General features: G+C 42.7%; 1 protein-coding gene across 3 annotated transcripts in view; it reads right to left on the bottom strand.

Moving 5' to 3' along the window:
* The window catches only part of agap1 (ArfGAP with GTPase domain, ankyrin repeat and PH domain 1), a 369,404-nt gene that overhangs the window by 103,605 nt on the left and 242,339 nt on the right, over positions 1 to 23,460 (bottom strand). For all 3 annotated transcript variants that reach the window (XR_013932707.1, XM_080422339.1, XM_080422338.1), the window contains exons 6-7: positions 22,048 to 22,182; positions 2,160 to 2,287 (exon numbers count right to left, since the gene is read on the bottom strand). Coding sequence is in view for 2 of the 3 variants with exons in the window: in XM_080422339.1 (XP_080278465.1) it covers positions 2,160 to 2,287; positions 22,048 to 22,182 (263 nt within the window). In the remaining variant the exon portion in view is untranslated. The remainder of the gene's footprint in view (positions 1 to 2,159; positions 2,288 to 22,047; positions 22,183 to 23,460) is intronic.

Here is a 23,460-nt window from a genome sequence, read left to right as displayed (position 1 = left end):
TAGACAATTGGCAATACTCCACTAAAGTAAAAAAAATACCTCAAAATTTGACTTAAGTACAGTACTTGAGTAAATGTACTTAGTTACTCTACCCCACTGGGTCCGGTGGGTCCCAGACATGACAGTAATCAGCCCAGCTTAAAGACAAGGCCGCCGCGCAGCAGAGGGAGGTGGAGCCATTGAGATTCTTTTTTTATTCGAGGCGGTGGGAAGATAAACCGGGCTCTCTGGGGGGGGCAGCACCCCGCTTTACGGACAAGTGAATGATGCGTTTTTAATGAGAAATCCATGCGGGATTGAGTGGTGTGGATCGAACCACAGGGGGAGGGGGGGGTTCGAGAGAGAGAGAGAGAGGCGCTGCTTAATGGTTGCTAAATCAAACACTGGACGATAGTCAGAGAGGAGAGGATGGATGTGCGGGTGTGTGTGTGTGTGTGTGTGTGTGTGTGTGTGTGTGTGTGTGTGTGTGTGTGTGTGTGTGTGTGTGTGTGTGTGTGTGTGTGTGTGTGTGTGTGTGTGTGTGTGTGTGTGTGTGCGTGTGTGTGCTTTGCAACTATTTTCACTTGCTTGTGTCCACTATCAGTAAAAGGTATCAAATCCTTGCTGTCGGGCAGAAACTCTCATCTCCATATTCTGACTTTTTGTGTTTTTTCGTAAATTAACGCCCTACTTGATCATACTACGTGCGTCACACAAAACTATCAAAAGTAGCAGATCTACAAGCTCGAAACGCGGCGCGAAGCGACGCGTTTCAAGCTTGTAAATCTGTTACTTTTGATGGTTTTGAATTTGAATCCTGACAGTCACAGTTTTGGACTTTTTAGACGGCGTGTATAATATTGTCGTGCTTGTTTGTGTATATACTGTATCTCTAAAGTGTCTGTGTACATTTGCGTATAATATTTGTTGTATTTACTCTGCCCACAGCAATGCGTGGCACGGTATTGTACTATCCCTTGTGCGAGCGCACGTGTGTGTGTGTGTGTGTGTGTGTGTGTGTGTGTGTGTGTGTGCGTGCGTGTGCGTGTGCGTGCGTGTGTGTGAAAACGATGTTTCATTCACTAAAGGGGAATGATGTGTCAGCTGCCCTGAAGGGATGATTAACTTTTGGGTTAAAAAGTTCAAAAGGTGAAGGTCAAGATTACATAATCGGTCACATCTCAGGAAGTGACAGAATAGAATACGATACTTTATTGGCAAACAATTAAAAGCAACAAATCACCATAAAAGCGCCCCAAAAAAAAAATACAATTACAGAACATCCGGGGCATGTTTCCACTGTTCTCATGTTCTCGTGTCTTGTATGACAGATGTAGAAAGTTGACTTTGATTTTAACTCGTTATTTTTAGTGTTCTATTGATTTTAATTATTTAATGCTTTTCAGAGTTTCCTAATAAAGTTGTTGTTTTTTTGTCCTCTCCCCTGGCCCCCACACACATGTAAAGTGTCTTTGAGTACTTAGAAAAGCACTATATAAATCCCAGATATTATTATTATTATTATTATTAAAGATGGGGTTTGATGTGTTGGAGTCCTCGTAGGAGATCAAATCAAAGTTATAAGTAATCCTTTGCCATCACTCTGTGCCGTCAAATGACATAAAAAACAAACTATAAAACGGATAGTTCCAGTCCTTACTATGATTATGATTGACTGAGACGCGCTCAAAGCCGTTGTAAAATACTCTATAAAACACACGACTGTGGTCGCATTATTACTGCCACAAACAAATTGGCCATGTAGTTGCTCAGTATTCACTCGTTTCACGTTTACAACAGCTAGTTTAAATGTTTGTTTACGATATTCAGCCGCTTCCAAGTACTTATGGGAGTCTGTTTGAACAGATAAACGTTGCATAACAGTCACCTGTGCAGGCAGAAGGGGAATACTTTCTTGGAGAAATTATTTTTGTAGTGATTTTTGTAGTGAAAATGTGTGCAAATTCTCGGGGTCCATGGAACAACATATTTTGAGATGGGGGTCGGCGGCCAAATAGATATCATTTTGGGGGTCCTTGACATTAAAAAGTTTGAGAACCACTGATATTACAGCAACATAAGTTGGACCCCCATAACTCTGAAAGTGTACAAAATGTGTATTATGTGTGTGTGTGTGTGTGTGTGTGTGTGTGTGTGTGTGGGGGTGCGTGCGTCCTCACCTGGCTTATGTGCACGGCAGAGACCTGCGTGGAGCAGACAGATGAGTGGCTGGGGGAGTTGGGCAGAGATTTACACGGCCCAATGGACAGCTGCTGCTTCTTCCTGGTGGCCACGATCTTCTGAGCAACTGTACACACACACACACACACACACACACAGACAGGAGAGAGAGAGAGAGAGTCCATTAGTTCTCATAACGCTGAGCTCGGCCGCCCCATTGGTCACATCATTCCGCTATTCATCTGACATGCAGCGGCGCGCGCACAGGGACATGCGTGCACACACACACACGTGCGCGCACACACTTTACCATGGATCCATCAGTTAGCACCTAACAGCTCCAGTGATTATTCTACCATTATCACAGGAGGAAGTAGAGAGAGAGAGAGAGAGAGAGAGAGAGAGAGAGAGAGAGAGAGAGAGAGAGTCTCCTCCCCTCGTGGACCGGATCAGGTCAAAGAGCAGAAAGGACAGCGTCAATCAATGAGGACACCAATGAACTGCATTGATCTTCTCCACCCCGCCCCTCTCTCTGAAATCTCCACCAGTCTCAGTCAGCCAGAGGAGGAGGAGCTGAAGATCTTTTCCAACTGTATCGTGGAGATCTGTGTATTGAACGCATGCACGCACGCATGCGCGCACGCACGCACGCACAATACCTTTATTTCGTACTGTATATCTGACTCTAGAGGTACAGTGGGTTCAGTTTGAAAGCATTTGTAGTGTAAGTTCCCTGGAGGGTGGGATGGATTCATTCAGAATAGGTATATACACAACAGGGGTGCATGTCGGCTTTCCGACATGTCGCCTTTCCGACGGTTACTAACCCTATACCTAACCCTAACCGCACGCGGAAGCCACTAGTCGGAGTAGTGAGATGTCGGAATGGAAGGCGGTTACCACACAACAGAACAGTAGGCTCTATGCACAGCAAATTGGGCCTCTTCCTTACTTCCTTGACAATGAAGGCTCCGTTCTATTTAGTGTAGCACTAATAGTTATCAAACTTTTTAATTTCAAGGACCGCCACAACTCTGAGAGTGTACAAATGCAACCAAATGGACCGGTAAGGGTCCCAATTGTACACACTTGTAGAACAGTGTCCTCCTTATTGGAAATAAATTAGGCCTCTTCCTCACTTCTTTCACAGGCGTTACCAATGATGCTAATGAAGGCTCTGTTCCATTCTGGGCAAACAGAGTCAGGGTGCTGGTATTGTGCATGTTGATTCTGGAAACACTCTGCTACACCAGTGGGTCTCAAGGTGTGGTCCAGGGACCCTCATGGTGTGTGAGTTATGGGGGTCCTTGAAATTAAAAAGTTTGAGAACCACTGTCCTACACTAAATGGAACAGTCTTAATTAGTATAGACAAGAGTCTTCAACAGGGGGTCCGAGACCCGTAGGCGGTCCCCAGAGATACTGCAGGGAGTTCACCAAATCATTGTGTGATAGGGACTTTTTACTATTTTTGGCGAAGAGGTTTAGCCAAAGGTCAAGTTCTCAAAGTATTGAGGGTTTAAGTCGTTAGATGTGTGAAAACACACATTTAATATGAATCCAATATGTAGTGGGGGGTCCCTGTATCATCTCTCGCTCAGCCAAGGGGTCCTAGGCCTGAAAAACGTCAAAGACCCCTGGTATAATTGGTAAGACCTGTGAAGGAAGTAAGGAAGAGGCCCAAATTTGTGTCCAATATGGCTGCCGTGCATAAAGCCTATCGCTATGGTGTTGAGAAAGTGCAAGAGAGTCAAACTTTGGTCCAGGCTCTAAGTGAAGTCCAGCCAGGAGAGAGTTAACAGCGTGTGGTGCATGTCCCGCGGCCACAGGCTCCAGAACTCCATTATCTCAGTCCCAATAAACAGGGTGCGTTTCATGTGGTCCGAAGATGAAGTCATTGTTTTAATTGGGCTCGTTAAAGCCCTGGGCTTCGTTAATGAGGAGTCAGTCATAAACATTTACCTTCAGGTGAGAGGGGCAGCGGCGCCAAGGGCAGCACCCACACCCCATACCACTCTCTGGGTTAGAGACCCAAGAAATGGACCGCAATAAAAACTGAAACCTTATTAGAAAAAAAGGAGGGAAAAAAACATACTATGGTAAAAACTAAAGATGGGGAAAAAAGAGTTACACTGTTAACACATTGGGTGCCAGAGGTTTATTAAAATATTATACTTTGAGTGCCAGGACTTTTTAAACATTTTGAACCTTTTTCAAGTAGTCACAAAAAAATTTCAGTGATCACCGTCCTCACGGTGATCCCCTCATTACACACATACAGGTCTCGTACAATCGGGGGGAAAAAATTTAAAACATTCGGAAATCCATTCCATAGTTGCAGCCAGTTCAAAAAAGTTAAATTAACATTGTAAAAAAAAAAAGTGCACAGGAGCCGAGATACAGGTTTTTGAAGTCATAAGTTAACCAGGAGGTGGATTGGAGTCTAAATCTTGTAGGAGTGATATTTCCTGTTGCTGTGAAGGAAAAAAAAAAAAAAAATTTAAAAAAAAAAAAAAAAAAAAAAAAGTAATTTTTTTGTTTTTTTTTTCAAAAACCGTATATATACGGTTTTGGCACTCAACGTTAGTATGCGCAAAACCGTATATATACGGTTTTGGCACCCAATGTGTTAACTAGGGGGGGAAAAAATAAATTTGCTACGGTAAAACTTAAAACTATTGTGCTTCTTTTTATTAAATCTTGTAGAAAGTTGACAGGAAAACGTTGTTCTCTGATGGAAAACCTCATTTTCATTATGCAACTTGAGGTAAGTCTTAGGTTCATGTATTTAGAGCTTTTTTCTTTTTCTTTAGATAACATACAGGACATAAACAGAAAAAATATATATATATAATGAAAACAATATATATATAATTTTTTTTCACAAGTATAAAACCTATCCAAACTCATTTTGCCATTAAAGCCTCTTGTAGCTCAGCTGCTGATTGGCCCGCAAGACCACACCGGCGGCCCTCAATTGGACGGAAGATGGCCAATGACAGACCGGGCCCCAGCGACGGGGTTCTTCTAGCCTCAATGATACATGTCCCACACACACACACACATATATATATATATATACAGTGCTGACCAGGGCTGTATATTACTTTAAGTGTTAAGAACAGTTATGATAAGGCAGTGTTAAATATTTAAACTGCACGGCTAATACGATTTAACTTTTGTCCATCAATCTTGCTTCTCCGGTGAGAGGCCTGCCATTTATTCTAATGGAAACGTCTCCCCTTTGATCAGATTTATGACGGGCCGAGCCTCCCCTGCATATAAGAGAGAGAGAGAGAGAGAGAAGGGGGGAGATGGCCGACTGTCTTAGGCTGAGAATTAACAGAGCGACTGAGATCACACTATATTATATACACTATACATACGTACATTAGGCCAGGCCAGAATCACCATGAATCCTTAGCAAAGTGACACAAAAGGACGTGTTGTGAGCTTGTAGAGCGGCTAATTTTCAGCCAAGAGATTTAGTGTAGGGGGAATAAAGGAGGAGGGGAGTATATTAGACCGCTGGGTGACCCAGTCAACAAAATATAGGGTTTACCTCTTGAACCCAAGCATCCCTATTCTGGAGGCGAACATTTGCACACACAAAAAAGTAATAACAATGCTGATCTACAAGCTCTAGTACCTCAAAATTGCACTTAAGTACAGTACTTGAGCAAATGCACTTAAGTTACTTTACACCACTGCCCAGGCCACAGCACACGTGGGGATTGAATCGGTACAAAATATCGTCTCTCATGCGGGAGTCCCTGGTGCAGGTTAAAATCCCAGGTATGACATAGAAGTTATGGACAGCTAGCTTTAGCAACAACAGCTTGTGTTTTGCTTCCCAGTACGGGACAATTTAAGCCATCATTCAGATTCTGACTGAGGCGAGAGTCGTTGTCTATTCCAAACAGACACTGTGTCGAGTAAAGAGCCAAACATCATTCTTCTTGTAACATATTATAGCTATGGAATATATTGTGGCTGTCAGGTGGAAACCTCTTATGTCCACAACCGTTACTTTTCAGGAAATGGACTAATGGGCTAGGGATGTTAGCAATTAATCTATAATCGATGATGAATTGCCGTTAAGAATTTACTCGATTACATTTGTCGATTTTGGTGTGCTTGATATCAAATGTGAGCTTACCATAATCACAGTAATCCTTAACCATATTCCATCATATTCAAGGGCTTTTGGAGAGAAATGAGACTGCAGAGGGGAGGTGTGTGTGTGTCTGTGTCCAGCTGATGCTCGTTGACGCTCGTTAATGTTATACACATCAAGGCAATTATGTTTCTGCACTCATTTTTGGTTTCGGACAAGAATTTTCCCTTTGGTCCTAATAAACGCCGCTTATCAATGAATCGATTAATCGACCAGTAAGGTCATCAACTATCAATTAATGAGTTAATCGATAATTTGCATCCCTACAATGGACCCAATACAGTTATTTATTCAGTCACAAGCTCTAGTTAATACTTATCATTCGTTCAATATTTATGAAACCTGCAGACACACTTAAGCACTTTCACTTTTAGCTCACAACGTGGTGCGTCGTGAACTTGTATATCTGCTATTTTTGCTGCTTTTTCGTGACACAGTGGTATGAAGAAGTAAGGCATTCATTTATGAAGGGAAAAAAAACATAAAACGTTGAAATATGACTGTCCGTCTTTGTCTATTAATTTAGTTTTGTTTTGATACGCCTTGCATTTGAACATGTATGTGTGTTTTTTTTTTTTTTCTGTTATACTGTGTTTTATAGTTTTTTAAATTATTGTTTTTTTTTTTACAGAAAATGACAGACCTCTTTGTGTTTACTACTGTGTTTACTACGATTGCTTGTTTTTTTATTGTCTGTGCAAAAAACATGGAAACATGGAGATACAAGTTTTTCTGCCCCGACAGCAACTCTATTCATCTGGACTCTGGGTGCTAAGTGGTGATCATTTCATCTCACGAACTGTAAAATCTTACTGCATAGTTAGTGGTTTAATTAGAGCTGTGTCTAATGGGAGCCACCATTAGTGATGGTGGTTAACTGCAACCACCGAATGACCCGCGGCGCTATTAGCGCTGGTAGCTTAGCATGCAAACAGTAGAGGGATGCTTTCTCTTGGTCAATGGCATTTGTGTCACTTAAAGGGTCATTAACCCATTGAGACCGGGATGGCATCTGTGTCGCTTTTTAGATTTCTTTGGGTATATAGCTCATAGCGCGGCACTCTGTGCCGCGCTATGAGCTTGTATATCTGCTATTTTTGAAAAATCGTGAAAAATGTGTGCAAATCTTTGAAGATATATATTTTTTAAGCAAACATTTGTAACTCAAATATTTGCTTCTGGGGATTCTACAAATGTCTTCTAAATCCTAACTAAAATAATAATGTTGCTATATCAGTGGTGCTCAAACTTTTTCCATGTCAAGGACCTCCAAAATTATATGTACAATATTTGGCCGCGGACCCCCATCTGAAAACATTTTGTTCCCCCGAAGCAAAGATTTGAGTTAACAATGTTCGCTTGAAAAAATATATATCATATTCAAAGATTTGCACACATTTTCACGAGCTTATAGATCTGCTATTGTTGAATAGCCAAAGTATGAAATGTGACTCAAATCTAAAATGACACCGATGCGTTACCGGTCCTAATGGGTTAAGAACAGTACTGCAGTACTGCAGTACGGAGAGGAGAGGAGAGGAGAGGAGAGGAGAGGAGAGCGCAAATGGAGGAAGACAGTTAACCTTTTCCATTCCGACACCCTGCCGTAACGACGGAGGCATGTGAAGAGGGGGGGGGCAAGGCCAGAAACAAAGACCAAAAAACTGACCTGAATATCAGAGAAACATGAAGGATAAGAACTTAAGAAAGACGACACTTAAGATAAGAAAACACATTGATAAGGTGCACGAAGTACAATCCTTACTATGAGAAGGAAACGTGTGTGTGTGTGTGTGTGCGCGTTCTATTGAGTTTATTACACTGCTGTCACCTTCTGTTAGCATCATTAATGTAAACTAATGACTGTAGGATGAGGAGAGGAGAGGAGAGGAGAGGAGAGGAGAGGAGAGGAGACAGGGAAACAGGACACGTGCCGGTGGGGGATTCTGTGAAAAGGTCAACGTTGTACCTCACTAACTGGACAGTAATTAATCTTTTAACATTTACTCCAGTGTTGCTCAACCAGTGGCTCGTGACCCAACCGTGATTCTTCAAGGTGATCTGAAAGGGTCACGGATAACGAAACAAATTCAACGGAAGAAGAAGGTGTTGTTTAACCATATCAGATCCAGACTTTAAATGGTCAATACCGTGTGAAACCAGTTGAGAACCAGTGGAGACCAAATAATAGGCTCTATATGCGCAGCAGCCATATTAGCAAGAAATTGGGCCTCTTCCTCACTTCCTTCACAGGTGTCACCAATGATACTAATTAAGGTTGTGTTCCATTCTGGTCAAAAAGAGTCAGGGTGCATGTTGGCTCACTGGAAACACTCTGCTACACCAGTGGGTCTCAAAGTGTGGTCCAGGGGTACCCTCATGGTTCCTTGAGGGGGTTCCAAATGGACCCTTGCTGGTGTGTAACAAATGGAACCAACTCTCAGAGTTATGGGGGTCCTTGAAATTAAAACGTTTGAGAACCACTATGCTACACTAAATGGCCAAAGTTCTTTACAAAATATGGCTGCTGTGCATAGAGACTATGTCCTTCTCTTATGATGCCAGTACGTATATCTATCACCAGTGTTTGGGTGCCGCCATCTTGGGACCAAACAGCCGTGTCGGGATTGGCTCTCGTCCCAGAACAATGCATCCGATTGGCAGAGGTGACCGTTGGCCCGAGGCCAGTTGTATGTCACTCCTTATTCACAAAACAAACTCTGTGTCTGTTGGTTACACCAACAATAACCCAGGAAGTCATTACCAAAAGGCCACCCAGAAACAGGAAGTTGACACAGTTGCTTTTGAAGATATAGCAGTATCTCCATATTGTGTTTAGCTATTTACAATTTAGGCATTTAGAAGACGCTCTTATTCAGAGTGCCTTGTAAGCGTGAATGACATGACGTCTAGTCCACTGGTTCTCAAACCATCAGCTCCCAGTACTTACCGCACGACTTGCCGCACCCAAGCCGCGCTACTCATACATTGAGTTGACCCATGACCTTGTGGTCCAAAGGCGAGAGCTCTACCGACTGAGCTACCCGGACACAATGTTTGTCATCACGCAAAAACACATCTAAATCACAGTTCAGCTGCAGACACAGTGACAGTCTATCGGCCGTCGTGGACAATAGGATGAAAAGAAATAATACTGTCTGGTGTAATCTAATTTCACTGTGAAATTAAAACCTCCACATTTTATCCCCAGTGACAGGGCAGTGTGTGTGTGTGTGTGTGTGTGTGCGCGTGTCCATCTGTCTGTCTTGCTGCGCGCTGTGACGCCTCCAGGCCTGTGGGTGACGCTGATGCACGGCGACAGGACCTCAGATTTGTTATCAAAACAATCACTGGCTAATTTGTCTTAATCACCCGCCCGGCGCTCCTGCCAAGGAAACCCCACCCCCCCTCCCCCCCCCAGTGACAACACACAAAATGTGTGTGGGGAGGAGTCAATTGGCAACAATGACTTAATTGGTGGGGTAAAAAGCACCCAAAAAAGTAAATAGCATGCAATAGAACAATTAAGTGCTACAAAATAACTAAGCCACCAGTTTGTACGTTAGTTGTGTTGTGTGGAGGGTCCAACGAGGGACCCGTTAACCAGCCAGTCTGTGCTCAATGCCGCTCGTTTATGGGAAGCTGGTCAACAGCGGTTCCCAACCTAAGATCAACGACCTGTAGTGTTTTTAGCCGGTTTTAACCACTTAAGCCCTATATACCTAGTTCAGGGGTCTTCAACACAGGGTCCAGGACCCCTAGGGGGTCTTCAGAGTTACTACAGGGGGGCCGCCAAATATTTGTGCGATAGGATTCTTTTTTACATTAAAGGGATAGTTCACCCAAAAAAAAATACTTTTTTCCTATCAATTAGTCACCCCATGGAGACTTGAATTCATGGATATTTTTAGTTTTTTGTCGCATTCCTAAGCCAATAATTTGATGATCAGCGGAGCCGGTAGGCAGCAGTTCCCGTAGGAGACACAAAGGAGACTCTTTGTGTATCAAATATCACCAAATATCTTTGCGGAAAATCGCACATCCACCCAAGCTCACAACTTATAGGCTAATTCTGCCCAATGGTCACCCCCAGAATAGGGCCGCTAGGGGTTCGTGTGGTTAAATGACTTAATTTTAATATTAATGTTTTTGATTTAATGACCAGCTCCTCGTCGGTATTAATTATTTAATGTATTAATTGCTGCTAATGTGACTTGAGGATGGTCTAGTTAGTTAGGTATCACTGCTTCTAATATCACAGTGAGCACAATGTGACGTTACATCTGTCCTAAAGCCATGATAGACTGTGATAACTAACTGGACATGGTGATAAACTAATGCGCACGTGTGTGTGTGCATGTGTGTCTGTGTGTGCTCGCGCGCGCGAGCGAGCGTGTGTGTTTGTGTGTGTGTGGTGCAAGAACTAAGAAGTACCTATTTTCTTACTTACACTGTAGGTAAAAGTAGCAATACCACAATACTCTGTTACAAGTAAAAATAATACAAAATAAGGCTTAATTGGTTAGTGTATGTTTTGTAAAAGTAATCTAAATCTACAAAGTAACTACTAACTGAAGTTTTCAAATAATTGTAGTGGAGTTTTTTTTTTTTTTTAAGTGCGATATTTGCCTCTGAAATGGCGTGCTATGAGCTTGTATATCTGCTATTTTTGAATGGCCAAAATGCTTTTTAAATAAAATCTAAAATGACAAGGATGCGTTCCCGGTTTTAATGGGCTAAAATAATAACTGAAAATAGCTCTCAATGCGTCGCAGACACATAGTCAGTTATTTTTTTTAAATATATTCTATATAATAGCTTGTAGATCGGCTATTTTCGCTGCAGCAACATGCTTCCATAGAAGACATGCCTGGCTTCTATTCCAATGCGAACCACAGCGCTGTGTGGTTGAAGACGACACAGACCAGAAACCAAGGTGAGGTCGCCGTGTCCACTGACTGTGTCCATTACAGCAACATAACACATAACCACTCATTACAACAACGTGACACTTAAAATAACCTTCATCATCAGCCCCTCAGCAGGGGATTAACTCACACTGGCTTGCTGTGTGTGTTTGGTGCTAGTGTGTGTGTGTGCGTGTGCGTGTGTGCGTGTGTATTACTATACTTGTGAGGGCTAAATGTCCCCCACAAGTAGAAGACAGAGTAGAATTTGAGAAATAAGACAATTGTGAGGACAATTTTCCAGGTCGTCACACAATTATGGAAACAAAGCCCCCTGGGGCTTTTATAGTGTTATCCTTTCAGTATAACCTTTGACCGTACTACCTGCACTGTTAATAAGAGTGTTAATGAAGTATTCCATCAATCAGTCAAACAAACAAGAGACATGGTTAAACGTTTGGGGAGTTATAGGCTTACAATGAGAAAATAAACATCCAGGTTGGGGTTCGAATTAGAATCAAACATTTAGAGGTTTGTTTTTTTATTAGGGTTTGGGATTGGAGTTATGCCTGATTTATACGTTATTATGCGCCGGTGTCATGCGAAAAATATAGCACATTGTTGTTCTCACAAGTATAGCAAGACAAACATGTGTGTGTGTGTGTGTGTGTGTGTGTGTGTGTGTGTGTGTGTGTGTGTGTGTGTGTGTGCGCGCGTGCGTGTGGACATCAACCCTGGCCACCTCTGACAAGAGGGACAGTGGTCTTCTCAGCTCGTTAGCGAGCGCTAACGAAGGCCCTGCGTCTGTGCTGTGACACAGTGAGTGGGCGGGTGGGTGGAAAGTAACTAAGTACATTTACTCAAGTAGTGTACTTCAGCACAATTTTGATTTATATTTTTTTATTTGACAGAGTATCTCCATTTCTTCGATACTTTATACTTTGTACTCCCCTACATCTCTAGAGGTAAATATTGTACTGTATTTTTAACTCTACTACAATTATTTGACAGCTTTACTAGTTACTTTGCAGATTTTGATTAGTTTGGTACTGTTAGTAAGTAAGACAGTAATTTTACTGCCAATAATGCCGATACTTCTTCTGCACTGTTACTCAAGTAAATATTCCCTTAAATACAGAGGTACTAAACTTTGGGACAAGTACTCTACTGGTATACAACTATCTTTACTTAATTTATATAAGTATCAAATAACAATTTGAAGGCTGTTCCGATTAACCAGGTCAATTAATGTCACGTACACTTATGATATACAATACTGGTCACACATAACATGCGCTTATGCACGCACACACACTCACACACAAATAAATAAACATGGACATACTGTACTGTTATATACACGTTGTCACACATTCCCTGATAACACAGACTCATAGATTCCTTTTAGTTTTGTAAATGGTTTGCCTATTCCCTATTTGCTTGTTTGCAGTATGGATTTGACACCCTGTATAATCATATATGTCAACTACTGTAATGTTGGCTAATTATTATCAGCAATAATGTTATTGGTAATCAGGGATGATCATGTATTTCAACGTTGCCGACGTTTCATTTTTATACTCCACTCAAATCAACTGTAATTCTATATAATCATGCGTGGCAACTATGTTGGCCAATTGTTGTTTGCAAATCATGTTCTATTAATGTTTACTGTGTTATACATTGGTAGAGGCCTCGTATAAGTATATCTATAATATATATCATGTTTATTATTGTGTTATACAGAGGTAGAGGCCTCGTCTAGGCCTATATTTCGTGTACTGTTTTTTTGTATCTTTTTTTTTGTGTGCTAAATAGATCAAATCAGGTAAACAAAATTATACAGTCGTTTGACTTGTAACAAAGGATGTTTCAATAGTGGTATTGCTACTTTTACTTAAGTAAAAACAAATCTGAGTACTTCTTCCACCACTGGGTGAGTGGGTGGGTGGATATGTGGGTGGGGGGAAAGAAAGAAAGAAAAAACGTAGAAGAAGGGGTGATGGAGGAAGAGGAGGAGGAGTAGGGGGGTGAGGGGGGGCACGTGCTCATGTCTCTGTAATTAGGATAATTAAATTAGTGCGCTGATGGACGAGGGGCCGCCATGCTGTCAGGACCCCTTCCCCCCTCCAGCTCACACTGTGTGTGTATGTGTGTGTGTGTGTGTGTGTGTGTGAGAGAGAGACCTCCCCCTCATCTCTCTCAGAGACAGAAGTTCCCCAGCCCATGCCGGTCAGGGAACACCCTTCAAACTCTCTCTCTCTCACTCACACACACAAACACACATGCTCGCACACGCGCAAGATAAATGGCATTATGTTACATAGATTGAATAGGCAGAACAGACCCGCTGAAACACGCACGCACACACACACACACACACACACACACACACACACACACACACACACACACACACACACACACACACACACACACACACACACACACACGACTTCTTGCATGAGATTCTACTCTGTTCTATTCTCTTTGGAATCTCATCGGATGAATTGTTAATAATCAAAGAAATATACAATAAGTTGTGGAGCAATTTTCATCCGGTCTGTTTCCATTCTGAAATACATCTGCTAGAACGACAAAGTCTGATGATGCAACAACCAACCAGGAAGGTGTACTTGTGAACCCACATTAAAAGCAAGCAAGCACGCACGCTCACACACACACGCGCACACACAAACACACACAGCAACATGTGTGTAGATTGCGTAACCAAATGGACCCTTATGCGGGTCCATTTGGTTACACACACACACACACCAACCTCCCCTAACACCCATCCACGTCCGCCCTTGTCCAAACACTTTGATATACACACACACTGCGCTTGACCCCCGCAGAAAACAAACTACTCCCCTTCATTAGATCTCTCCTCCTCCTCCTCTTCCTCTCCATGCCCCCCCCCCCTCCTCCCCCCTCCCATCAGGCTAATGTTAATGCACACAGAGCCACAACTACGGAGGCCAATTATTTTTAATGGTAAATGCTGCATGCGGCGCTTTATCTCTTTGTGTGTTTTCCATTGGAAGTCATTGAGCTCCGTTTGGCTTCCTTTTGATTTACGACACATGGCGCTCCGATTGTCGCTGTACTGCTAGCGGTGAACTGGCGTCACCCCGCCTCCCTCCCTCCCGACACACACACACACACACACACACGTTTGCATGACCATATGCACCCGTGGGGACATCAAAATTTTAGGACGCCATCGAAGATATTCTCAACGCCGTCATGACATTTTGACCGTCACAGCCGATCCTACAAGCTCGCAGCGTACGATGCGTTGTGAGCTTGTAGATCTGCAATTTTTTTTCCGCTGCGTGACATCACCGCACAACTAAGGGAGGGGAAAACTCTAGCCCTAATAACCCCCGAAACCATGACCTCTAAATGCCTAAACCCTGAGCCCCAACCTCAACCTTTTCCTAGTTGTAAAGGCGAAACTCTTTTTGTTTTTTGAGGACCAGGAACATTTTCCTCACAATGACGTCTGTAACAGCGCTTCTCAAACTTTTTTCATGTCAAGGACCCCCAAAATGATATGTATTTGGCTGCGGACCCCGCATAACAAAAAACATTTTGTGCCAGGAATTTTCCAAAAATAGCAGATCTACAAGCTCATAGTGCGGCACTCGGTGCCGCGCTATGAGCTTGTAGATCTGCTATTTTTGAATAGGCAAAGTATAACATACAGTATGGTTAATGTGGTTAAAATGATTGTGACGCTATATTAACACATTTTTCTGGGGACCCCCTGGTACCCTTCCCCCTGGGGGTCCCCGGACCCCACTTTGAGAACCAATGGTCTATAATATGGGGACAATCGGTCCTCACACAAGTATAGTAATACAAGTACACACACACACACACACACACACACACAGAGAGACACTAACAGACACACAAATATGAGTGAACATAACATGCACATGCACTGGAGGACAAATACACACACGCACGTGCGAGCGCCATACACACGCACGCACGGAGCCCAAGTGAGCAAAAAGCCCCCCGATCGAGAATCACGTCAAATTAGTGCGAATCAGCATTTATTCACGGGCAAACCGGAGGCCTGGCTTGTCAGTGAAAACACACTTTATTAAGCCTCGTTATTCACATGAGCGCTAAGTAATTACGCCCGTGCATCATCATCATCATCATACCGAGAGAGGGCCCGGGCCCATACGCGGATCAATCCGGGGGGATTGGATTAAGTGAGGTCATGGAATATGCATGCAGAAGAAGCTTGCAGATCAATACGTACGAGGCATGTAACACTTCCAAAACCCCGGCGCGTCCCCTCCGTCATACATTGCAATTTAATTTCCCATCGACTCGTTCCGGCCGCGCGGCTCCTCGCGGCCGGGGAACACAAATTTGTGTTTGTTGCAAATGTCATTTAAATGTGAGTCTTTAGTGGTGATTTGTCAGTGAGGAGCTTGTAGATGTCCGGCCGTCGCGTCTGAATACGGAGACCGCTCGTTAGGGGGACGCGCGGCCGATATATCACGGCTGATGACTGACTGACTGACTCCGTACCGCCGCGGTACGGAGCGGAACGGAACGGAGCGGAACGGCGGGGAATGCTAATCGTAGCCACTATACATGGGCTAATAAGTGGTATACGTGGGTTAAAGCTAAATAAAGTCTCACGACTGAAAATGTTCCTGCTGTTATACTGTACACAATGCCAACCAGGTGAAGAAATCACAGATTGCGGCTTTAACCATGCTTTCCTGAAATATCTGAGACCATTACGGTTTTATGGAAGAACATGTAATGTGACCACTTCAAGTGCTCTAATCTAAAGGAGTAGTTCACCCAAAAAAAGTACTTAATTTATATCAATTACACACCCCATGAAGCACTGAATTCATGGAGATTTTTTTGTTTTTGTCGCATTCCTAAGCCAATAATTTGATGAGCGGCGGACTCTCCGGTAGGAGACTCAAAGAGTCTCCTTTGAGTCTCCTACTGGAACATTAGCATATTTCTGCCAGTAATCTAATTATTGGCTTAGGAATGCGACAAAAACAAAAAAGTCTCCATGAATTCAATGCTTCATGGGGTGTGTAATAGATAGAAAATAAGAAATTATTTGGGTGAACTACTCCTTTAAAATAATAACAGAAAAATAGCCTATCTGCAAGCTCTCAATGCGCCATTGAGAGCTTGTAGATGGCTTGTTGCTAAAATAGCTGATCTAGAAGCTCAGAGCGCATCGCATTTGCGACACCCTTGTAGATCACCTATGAACCGAACCATAGCGTATGGAAACAAAAATCCAGAGCCTGCGAAATACGTCGGATTGACAGTCGAAAAGAACCAATATGTCTCAATGGAAGAGTGGGGAGACTGCCATGTACTAGTTATATTCTATTAACATACTGGTTAAAATAACATGTCCTGGATTGTAGCTATAATCGTCTTCATGTCTTTGCATCGATGCTACGAAGTCTGCCGTTGCAACAACAGAATATCCCTGATTCTAATGCGTGTATAAATATCCTGATTATCTAAAAACGGTATACTTTATTGCACAAATCATTGGATACAATTACTGTCATTGTCATGATGTGTGTGTGTGTGTGTGTGTGTGTGTGTGTGTGTGTGTGTGTGTGTGTGTGTGTGTGTGTGTGTGTGTGTGTGTGTGTGTGTTGGGATGGCTTCAGACCAATTAGCAGTGGAGAGACAGAGAGCAGACCTACGTCATTACTGAAGTACTCGGCTACAAATTAAGGTCATCGCTAAGTACGCTAGTAATTATGAAAGAATAGAACGCTGCTCGCTAATTCCAGAAAACCTAACCCTGTGTGTGTGTGTGTGTGTGTGTGTGTGTGTGTGTGTGTGTGTGTGTGTGTGTGTGTGTGTGTGTGTGTGTGTGTGTGTGTGTGTGTGTGTGTGTGTGTGTTGCATGTGCATGCATTCAATCAAACCACACACACACACACATCTATACACAGACAAGCACTTAAGACATGCAATATGCACAAATTACCACACACACACACACACACACGTGAATTCATACGCACAAGTACTCGCAACTCAGACACGCATGCATGTGTGCGCGCGCATGTGAGCACACCCACATACACACACACACACACACACACACACACACAATAATAATAATAATGAATTGCATTTATATGGCGCTTTTCTAAGTACTCAAACTTACTCAAAGCGCTTTACAATGGTTCATTCATTCATACAGGGGGGGGGCATTGGGAGGTGGAGCGGCGAACAGTCGACGCCAGCGTCCCCACTTTTCCCACATTCACACACCAATGGTGGCAAGCTAGCGCCGACCGAATCATTGGAGGCAATGTAGGGTTCAGTGTCTTGCCCAAGGACACTTCGACATGTGGACAGGAGGAGTTGGGATTCGAACCGCCGACCCACGGATCAATGGACGACCTGCTCTACCTCCTGAGCCACAGCCGCCCTCCTGAGCCACAGCCGCACACACACACACACACACACGTTGAGGCAGAGGAAATGCTATGAGGTGCTATGAGACATTAAAATAATCATGGTGCCACTCATCTGTGCCACTCATCATGGTGGAGAATTAGAAGGCCTGATTAATGGATGATAGTCAAGTGAAAAATAAACAGAGGCCATGTCGCAGGACGTCTCACACACACACACACACACACACACACACACACACACACACACCAGAGTAGAGTTAAAGTGGTCCTTGGGGGGTCCCCAGCAAAGTCAGTGACTTTATCCATATTTTTTACTTTGGCTATTCCACCACAGCACAACTTCAGAAGCTTCTAATATACATTATGATGATCTTTTTTTTCTTTTGGCTGATAACTACAACTGAGCAGAGCTGCCATGAACATGAACAGGTAGGCAGACGGGTCTGTCTGTCTGTCTCTTCTTTCTCAAAAATACACTGTAAGACCCTGAGCTCAGGTGTGTCTAACACAACGTGAACTCAAGTGTCTCCAAAAAGGAGAAAAAGAAACACGTTTAGAGGCTGCAGACTTTCATCACAGATACAGCAAACTCCTTTGAGTCCTTTAAACCAGTGGTTCTCAACCAGTGGTCCGGGGACCAGGGGGTCCCCAGTTAAATGAGTTAACATAGCGTCACTATCATTTTAACCACTTCGCTTTGGCTATTCAAAAATAGCAGATATACAAGCTCATAGTGCGGCACCGAGTGCCGCGCTATGAGCTTGTACATCTGCTATTTTTGAAAAATCGTGAAAATGTGTGCAAATCTTTGAATATATATATTTTTTAAAACAAACATTTTTAACTAAAATCTCTGCCTCTGGGGGTCCCTGGCACAAAACATTTTCAGATGGGGGTCCGCGGCCAAATGTATATCAATTTAGGGGTCCTTCGCATGAAAAAGGTTGAACACCACTGCTTTAAACCAGTGGTGATCAAAGTGGGGTCCTTGATATCTCAAATCTAAACTGATGTCATTTTTGTATTACATTGCTTACATATGGTATGAAGCTATCCCGGTAATCGCTTCAATAATGAACGCTCCAGTAAAAAAACGTAATAAACAACCAAACAGAAACACAACACAAATCTTGTCCAGCTGGCCCAAAACATTTTCAGATGGGGGTCCATGGCCAAATACATAAGGGGTCCTTGACTTGAAAAAAAAAAAGTTGGACAACCAGTGCTTAAAAATGCTACCTCGGATTTATGTGCATACACTGCCCCCTACTGACCTGCACATGCAATGACAACGATGATTCATTAGAAGTGGGTCGTTTGGCCAGTTTGTCAGTAAACAAACCCAGATCGTTGGTGACACATGGACGTTGTTAAATTTGGCCCGACTCGGATATTTGCTAACCGCGATGAAGAAAACATTTCCTCATAATAACGCAGGCCTTAATTCAAGGTCCGTTTGCTAACAATTAGCTTCCACATGAGAGACGTTCGTTGGAATACATCAACCCAATGGACCATAGCTTCATTTCCTACTAATAACTCACTCACTGGATAAAGAGCTAAATATGTGAAGATAAAAAGGTATAGCAAACGTAATTGTATGTAGCTCTCGTATATAGGTCCAGCCTTGGACCAAGTATATACTCAAGTAAATACTCAAGTATTCAAAAGTACAAGTTATGAAGCACATTTGGAATTTAGAATATTTCTCCCCAAATTTTTTTTTTTCAAAACATAGTGAAAATAGCATATCTACAAGCTCACAATAGAGTGGTAAGATATGTATTCCTGTACTATTACATTACATATTTCTGCAATTTGCTAACCATAGCGGTACCAGCAGCCAAAAAGCAGTTGTACCTTGTATAAGTCTGAAATAGCTATAGTACCAGCAGCCAAAAAGCAGTTGTACCTTGTATAGGTCTGAAATAGCTATAGTACCAGCAGCCAAAAAGCAGTTGTACCTTGTATAGGTCTGAAATAGCTATAATACCAGCAGCTAAAAAGCAGTTGTACCTTGTATAGGTCTGAAATAGCTATAGTACCAGCAGCTAAAAAGCAGTTGTACCTTGTATAGGTCTGAAATAGCTATAGTACCAGCAGCTAAAAAGCAGTTGTACCTTGCGGCTAAACATGTGAGAGGTACAGACCTCACCCAGGATGAGTTAGTGCAGCAGGCCTGGTAATTAAGCACTGATTGCATGTCATATATTTCTCTCAGTAATTACAGCCTTAACCCCCCACGCCTTGCCGAACAGATAGTCGCAGAGTTATTAATAACCCCACAGCGTCCCATCGTGGGCTGATTAATATACACCCCAAATTACATTAAAAAAAAAAGAAAAAGTCTCCGTCGCCGAGGATTTACTGTTTACAATGCTGCCTTTGGACAACTGCTACAACTCAGGAGAGAGTTTATCTTCCATGTGCGACACAAACGTGGGGCACTGGGGTGAGTTTGGGGTGCCGTAGAAAAGTTCTTCAACTTTGGGTGTTTGTTCTATTTTTTTCTATTAGAGGGGTTCTCAAACTTTTCCATGCCAAGGATCGATCCCCAATTAGGCATAATAGCCTCCAGCTGTGGCCCCCTAAAACAGTGGTTCTCAAACTTTTTCCGCGCCAAGGACCCCCAAATTCATATGTATTTAGACCCCCATCTGAAAACGTTTTGTGCCAGGGACCCCCAGAAGAAAAGATTTCTGTAAAAAACAAATGCAACATTTTCGAAAATATTAAGTGACGCGCCGTGAGCTTAATACTTTTATATATAAGATTATTGTGATGCTGTATTGCTGGGGACCCCACTTTCAGAACCACCGCCCTAAAACAAAATGTCACAATGAGAGAGAGGTTGATGGCACATCATACAAGGTCACATTCTCACATGTGAGACACAGGACACCAATCAGCCATATTTTCTGTCAGCTCCAATGACTTCCCATTCATCACCACTCTTAACCCATTCAGACCGGGAACGCATCTTTGTAACCACTTAAACCATTATTTTATACTTTGGCTATTCAAAAAAAAAAAATTTATCGTGACAATTTGGGGCAAATCTTTGAATATATATATTTTTAAAGCGAACATTTTTGACTCAAATCTTTGCTTCTGGGGGTCCCTGGAACAAAACATTTTCAGATGGGGGCCGGCGGTAAAATATATAATTTGCAGATGAAAAAGTTTGAGCACCACTGATATAGCAACATACGTTTTTTGGTAGGATTTAGAAGACATTTCGTAGAATCGAAACCTCAGGCCTTAATGGGTTAATAGATTAGTCATGCCTGGAATGGACGTTAGCCAGGCTCAGCTAATAGCCAGGGAACATGTCATCTCTGCTCCTCTTCTCTCCTCTCTCCTCTCCTCTCCTCTGCCGTCCCCTCGCCTCCCCACTCCGGCTCTCCTCACCCTTCCTCTCCTCCCCTTCCCCTCCTCTCCTCTCCTCTCCCTCCCTTCCCCTCCTCCCCTCTCCTCTCCTCCCCCTCCCTTCCCCCGGTATGATAAAACTTAATTGCTGCTCAGTCGGACCTAAATAGCTGAGTGGGTCCATTTAGCTCTTAATTGACACATGATTAAGACTGTGGCCAAATGGCCGAGCGGAGCGGCCGCTGGTCCGGAGAGGAGAATGTCACCTTCCCAGAGGTATACGAGAGAGAGACACACACCACCACTCCTTAACATGCCTTAACCATGATTCTGGATTCACATGTGTCGTGTGTGTGTGTGTGTGGACACGGGTCTGTCCGTCTGTCTGTCTCTTCTGCTCACTGCTGTGTTCAAGCTAATTCTTAGCTATTTTTTACATGATTTAATTCAGCATATAAACTGGTTGGTGTGTGTGTGTGTGTGTGTGTGTGTGTGTGTGTGTGTGTGTGTGTGTGTGTGTGTGTGTGTGTGTGTGTGTGTGTGTGTGTGTGTGTGTGTGTGTGTGTGTGTGTGTGTGTGTGTGTGCACGCACATGTGTGTGGTACCTCCAAGCTTAAAATTTTAAGTGACACAGGCCTAATTCTTATTCCTTACCGATTCAATGTCTTTTGGTGCTTCCCGAGCTACGTACAGTACAATATATAAGCTGGTTAGAGAGGTGTGTGTGTGTGCGTGTGTGTGCGTGTGCGTGTGCGTGTGTGTGTGTGTGTGTGTGTATGTGTATGTTCATGGCCTATGTTCCTTTTAATCAACACTGGACTGAATACCTCTTTCAGTGGTGGACAAAATATCCAACCCCAGCACTTGAGTCAAAGTATAGCATACTTTGACTCAAGCACTGGGGTTCCTGGTCAAACACACACAAACACACATATTTTCTTGTTCATTGGATGTAATACAAATGTTTTTTTTCCCCCTACCGTCCTGGAAGACGCGCTCTACGTTGAGGCCGTACGTGGCGCAGGTCTCGTAGTAGGTACACCGCTTCAGGTCGTTGGACAGCTTCCTGGCTCTGCTGTCGTCGATCACCCTGGGGTTGGCTGAGCTGATGGCGTCTGGGACACACAATACACCACAATGAGTGTTACAGTCACAAACAATCTACTTATGGGAATATCATAATTCAAAGTATTTCCAATTTTCTATACTTTTCCTTCTACTCCACTACATCTCAGAGACAAATACCATACTTCTACTCCACTAAAATGATTTGAAATATTATATTAACCACTTCAGCCCTATATACATTTTGGCTATTTTCAAAAGATTTTGTATACATTTGAAAAGTACATTTTGATACCAATACTTTTGTACTTTTACTCAAGTATTTCTACATTGCAGTATTTATACCTTTACTTAAGTAAAGCATGTGTGTACTTTCCACCACTGCTCATACATTTCATTCAAGCATGCAATGTTGTAGTGTTGGGAAGGATCAGTAGGGCTTTGGTGACATCTAGTGGTGCCTTCATTACTAAAGGAAGTTTATTCTTGTATGAATTCTACTTATTATGGATAATATGTTTCTGTATGTCTCCACTAACCCACAAACACTCAAGCTTATTTGTATTTGTGTCCTTTTGACAGATATGTACAAATGGTCACAACCTCAATGTGTCAGTGAATATTGACAGATGAGACAAATACAGTGTCTCAGGAAGCAAACCTACTAACAACAGAAGAAATTCCAGTTCATTTAATAGTCAGAAGAAATATCTAATAGAGTTCGCATTAAAGTTAAGCCTCTAACAATTTAACCTGGTTTCCATATTTTTGTCATTATTATGTCATTACAGGTACACGGTTTAAAAAAAAAATGCAGATCTACAAGCTCACAATGTGACAGTATGGCATAAAAACCAACTTGCAGAGATATGAAACTTGCTTGAAATAGGCGATACCATATCACTATGTCACTGTGTGGTTGTATTTCAGTCAGCTAGGTTCTGGACCAGCTGCAGCGGCCTAAGTGACGCCTTATCGATGCCAGTGTACAATGAGTTGCAGTAGTCTAGTCTCTGGAGGAAATAACAGTGTGAATAACCATCTCCAGCTGTTTGTGCGGTAGGCTTTGACCTTGGCAATAGCCCTTAGTTGGAAGAAGCTTGTTTTGACAACGGAGCTGATGTGTTTGTCAAGTTTAAAATCGTTGTCAAAAACGAAACCAAGATTTCTAACAGAAGAACGGCTGTTAGAATTTTAAAACACCCAAGGAGTTTGGAGGCTATAGTGGGATGATGGCCAAAAATTATGATTTCCGTTTTGTTTTTCGTTAACTCATTAAGACCTGGGACGCATCTGTGTAATTTTTTGATTTGAGCTAAAAAAGCATT

The sequence above is a fragment of the Gymnoscopelus braueri genome (genome assembly GCF_963280865.1).
Source record: "Gymnoscopelus braueri genome assembly, chromosome: 24".
NCBI classification, from domain to species: domain Eukaryota; kingdom Metazoa; phylum Chordata; class Actinopteri; order Myctophiformes; family Myctophidae; genus Gymnoscopelus; species Gymnoscopelus braueri.
Note: the sequence above shows the minus strand (reverse complement) of the source record. Positions and strands in the feature narration are given on the sequence as shown.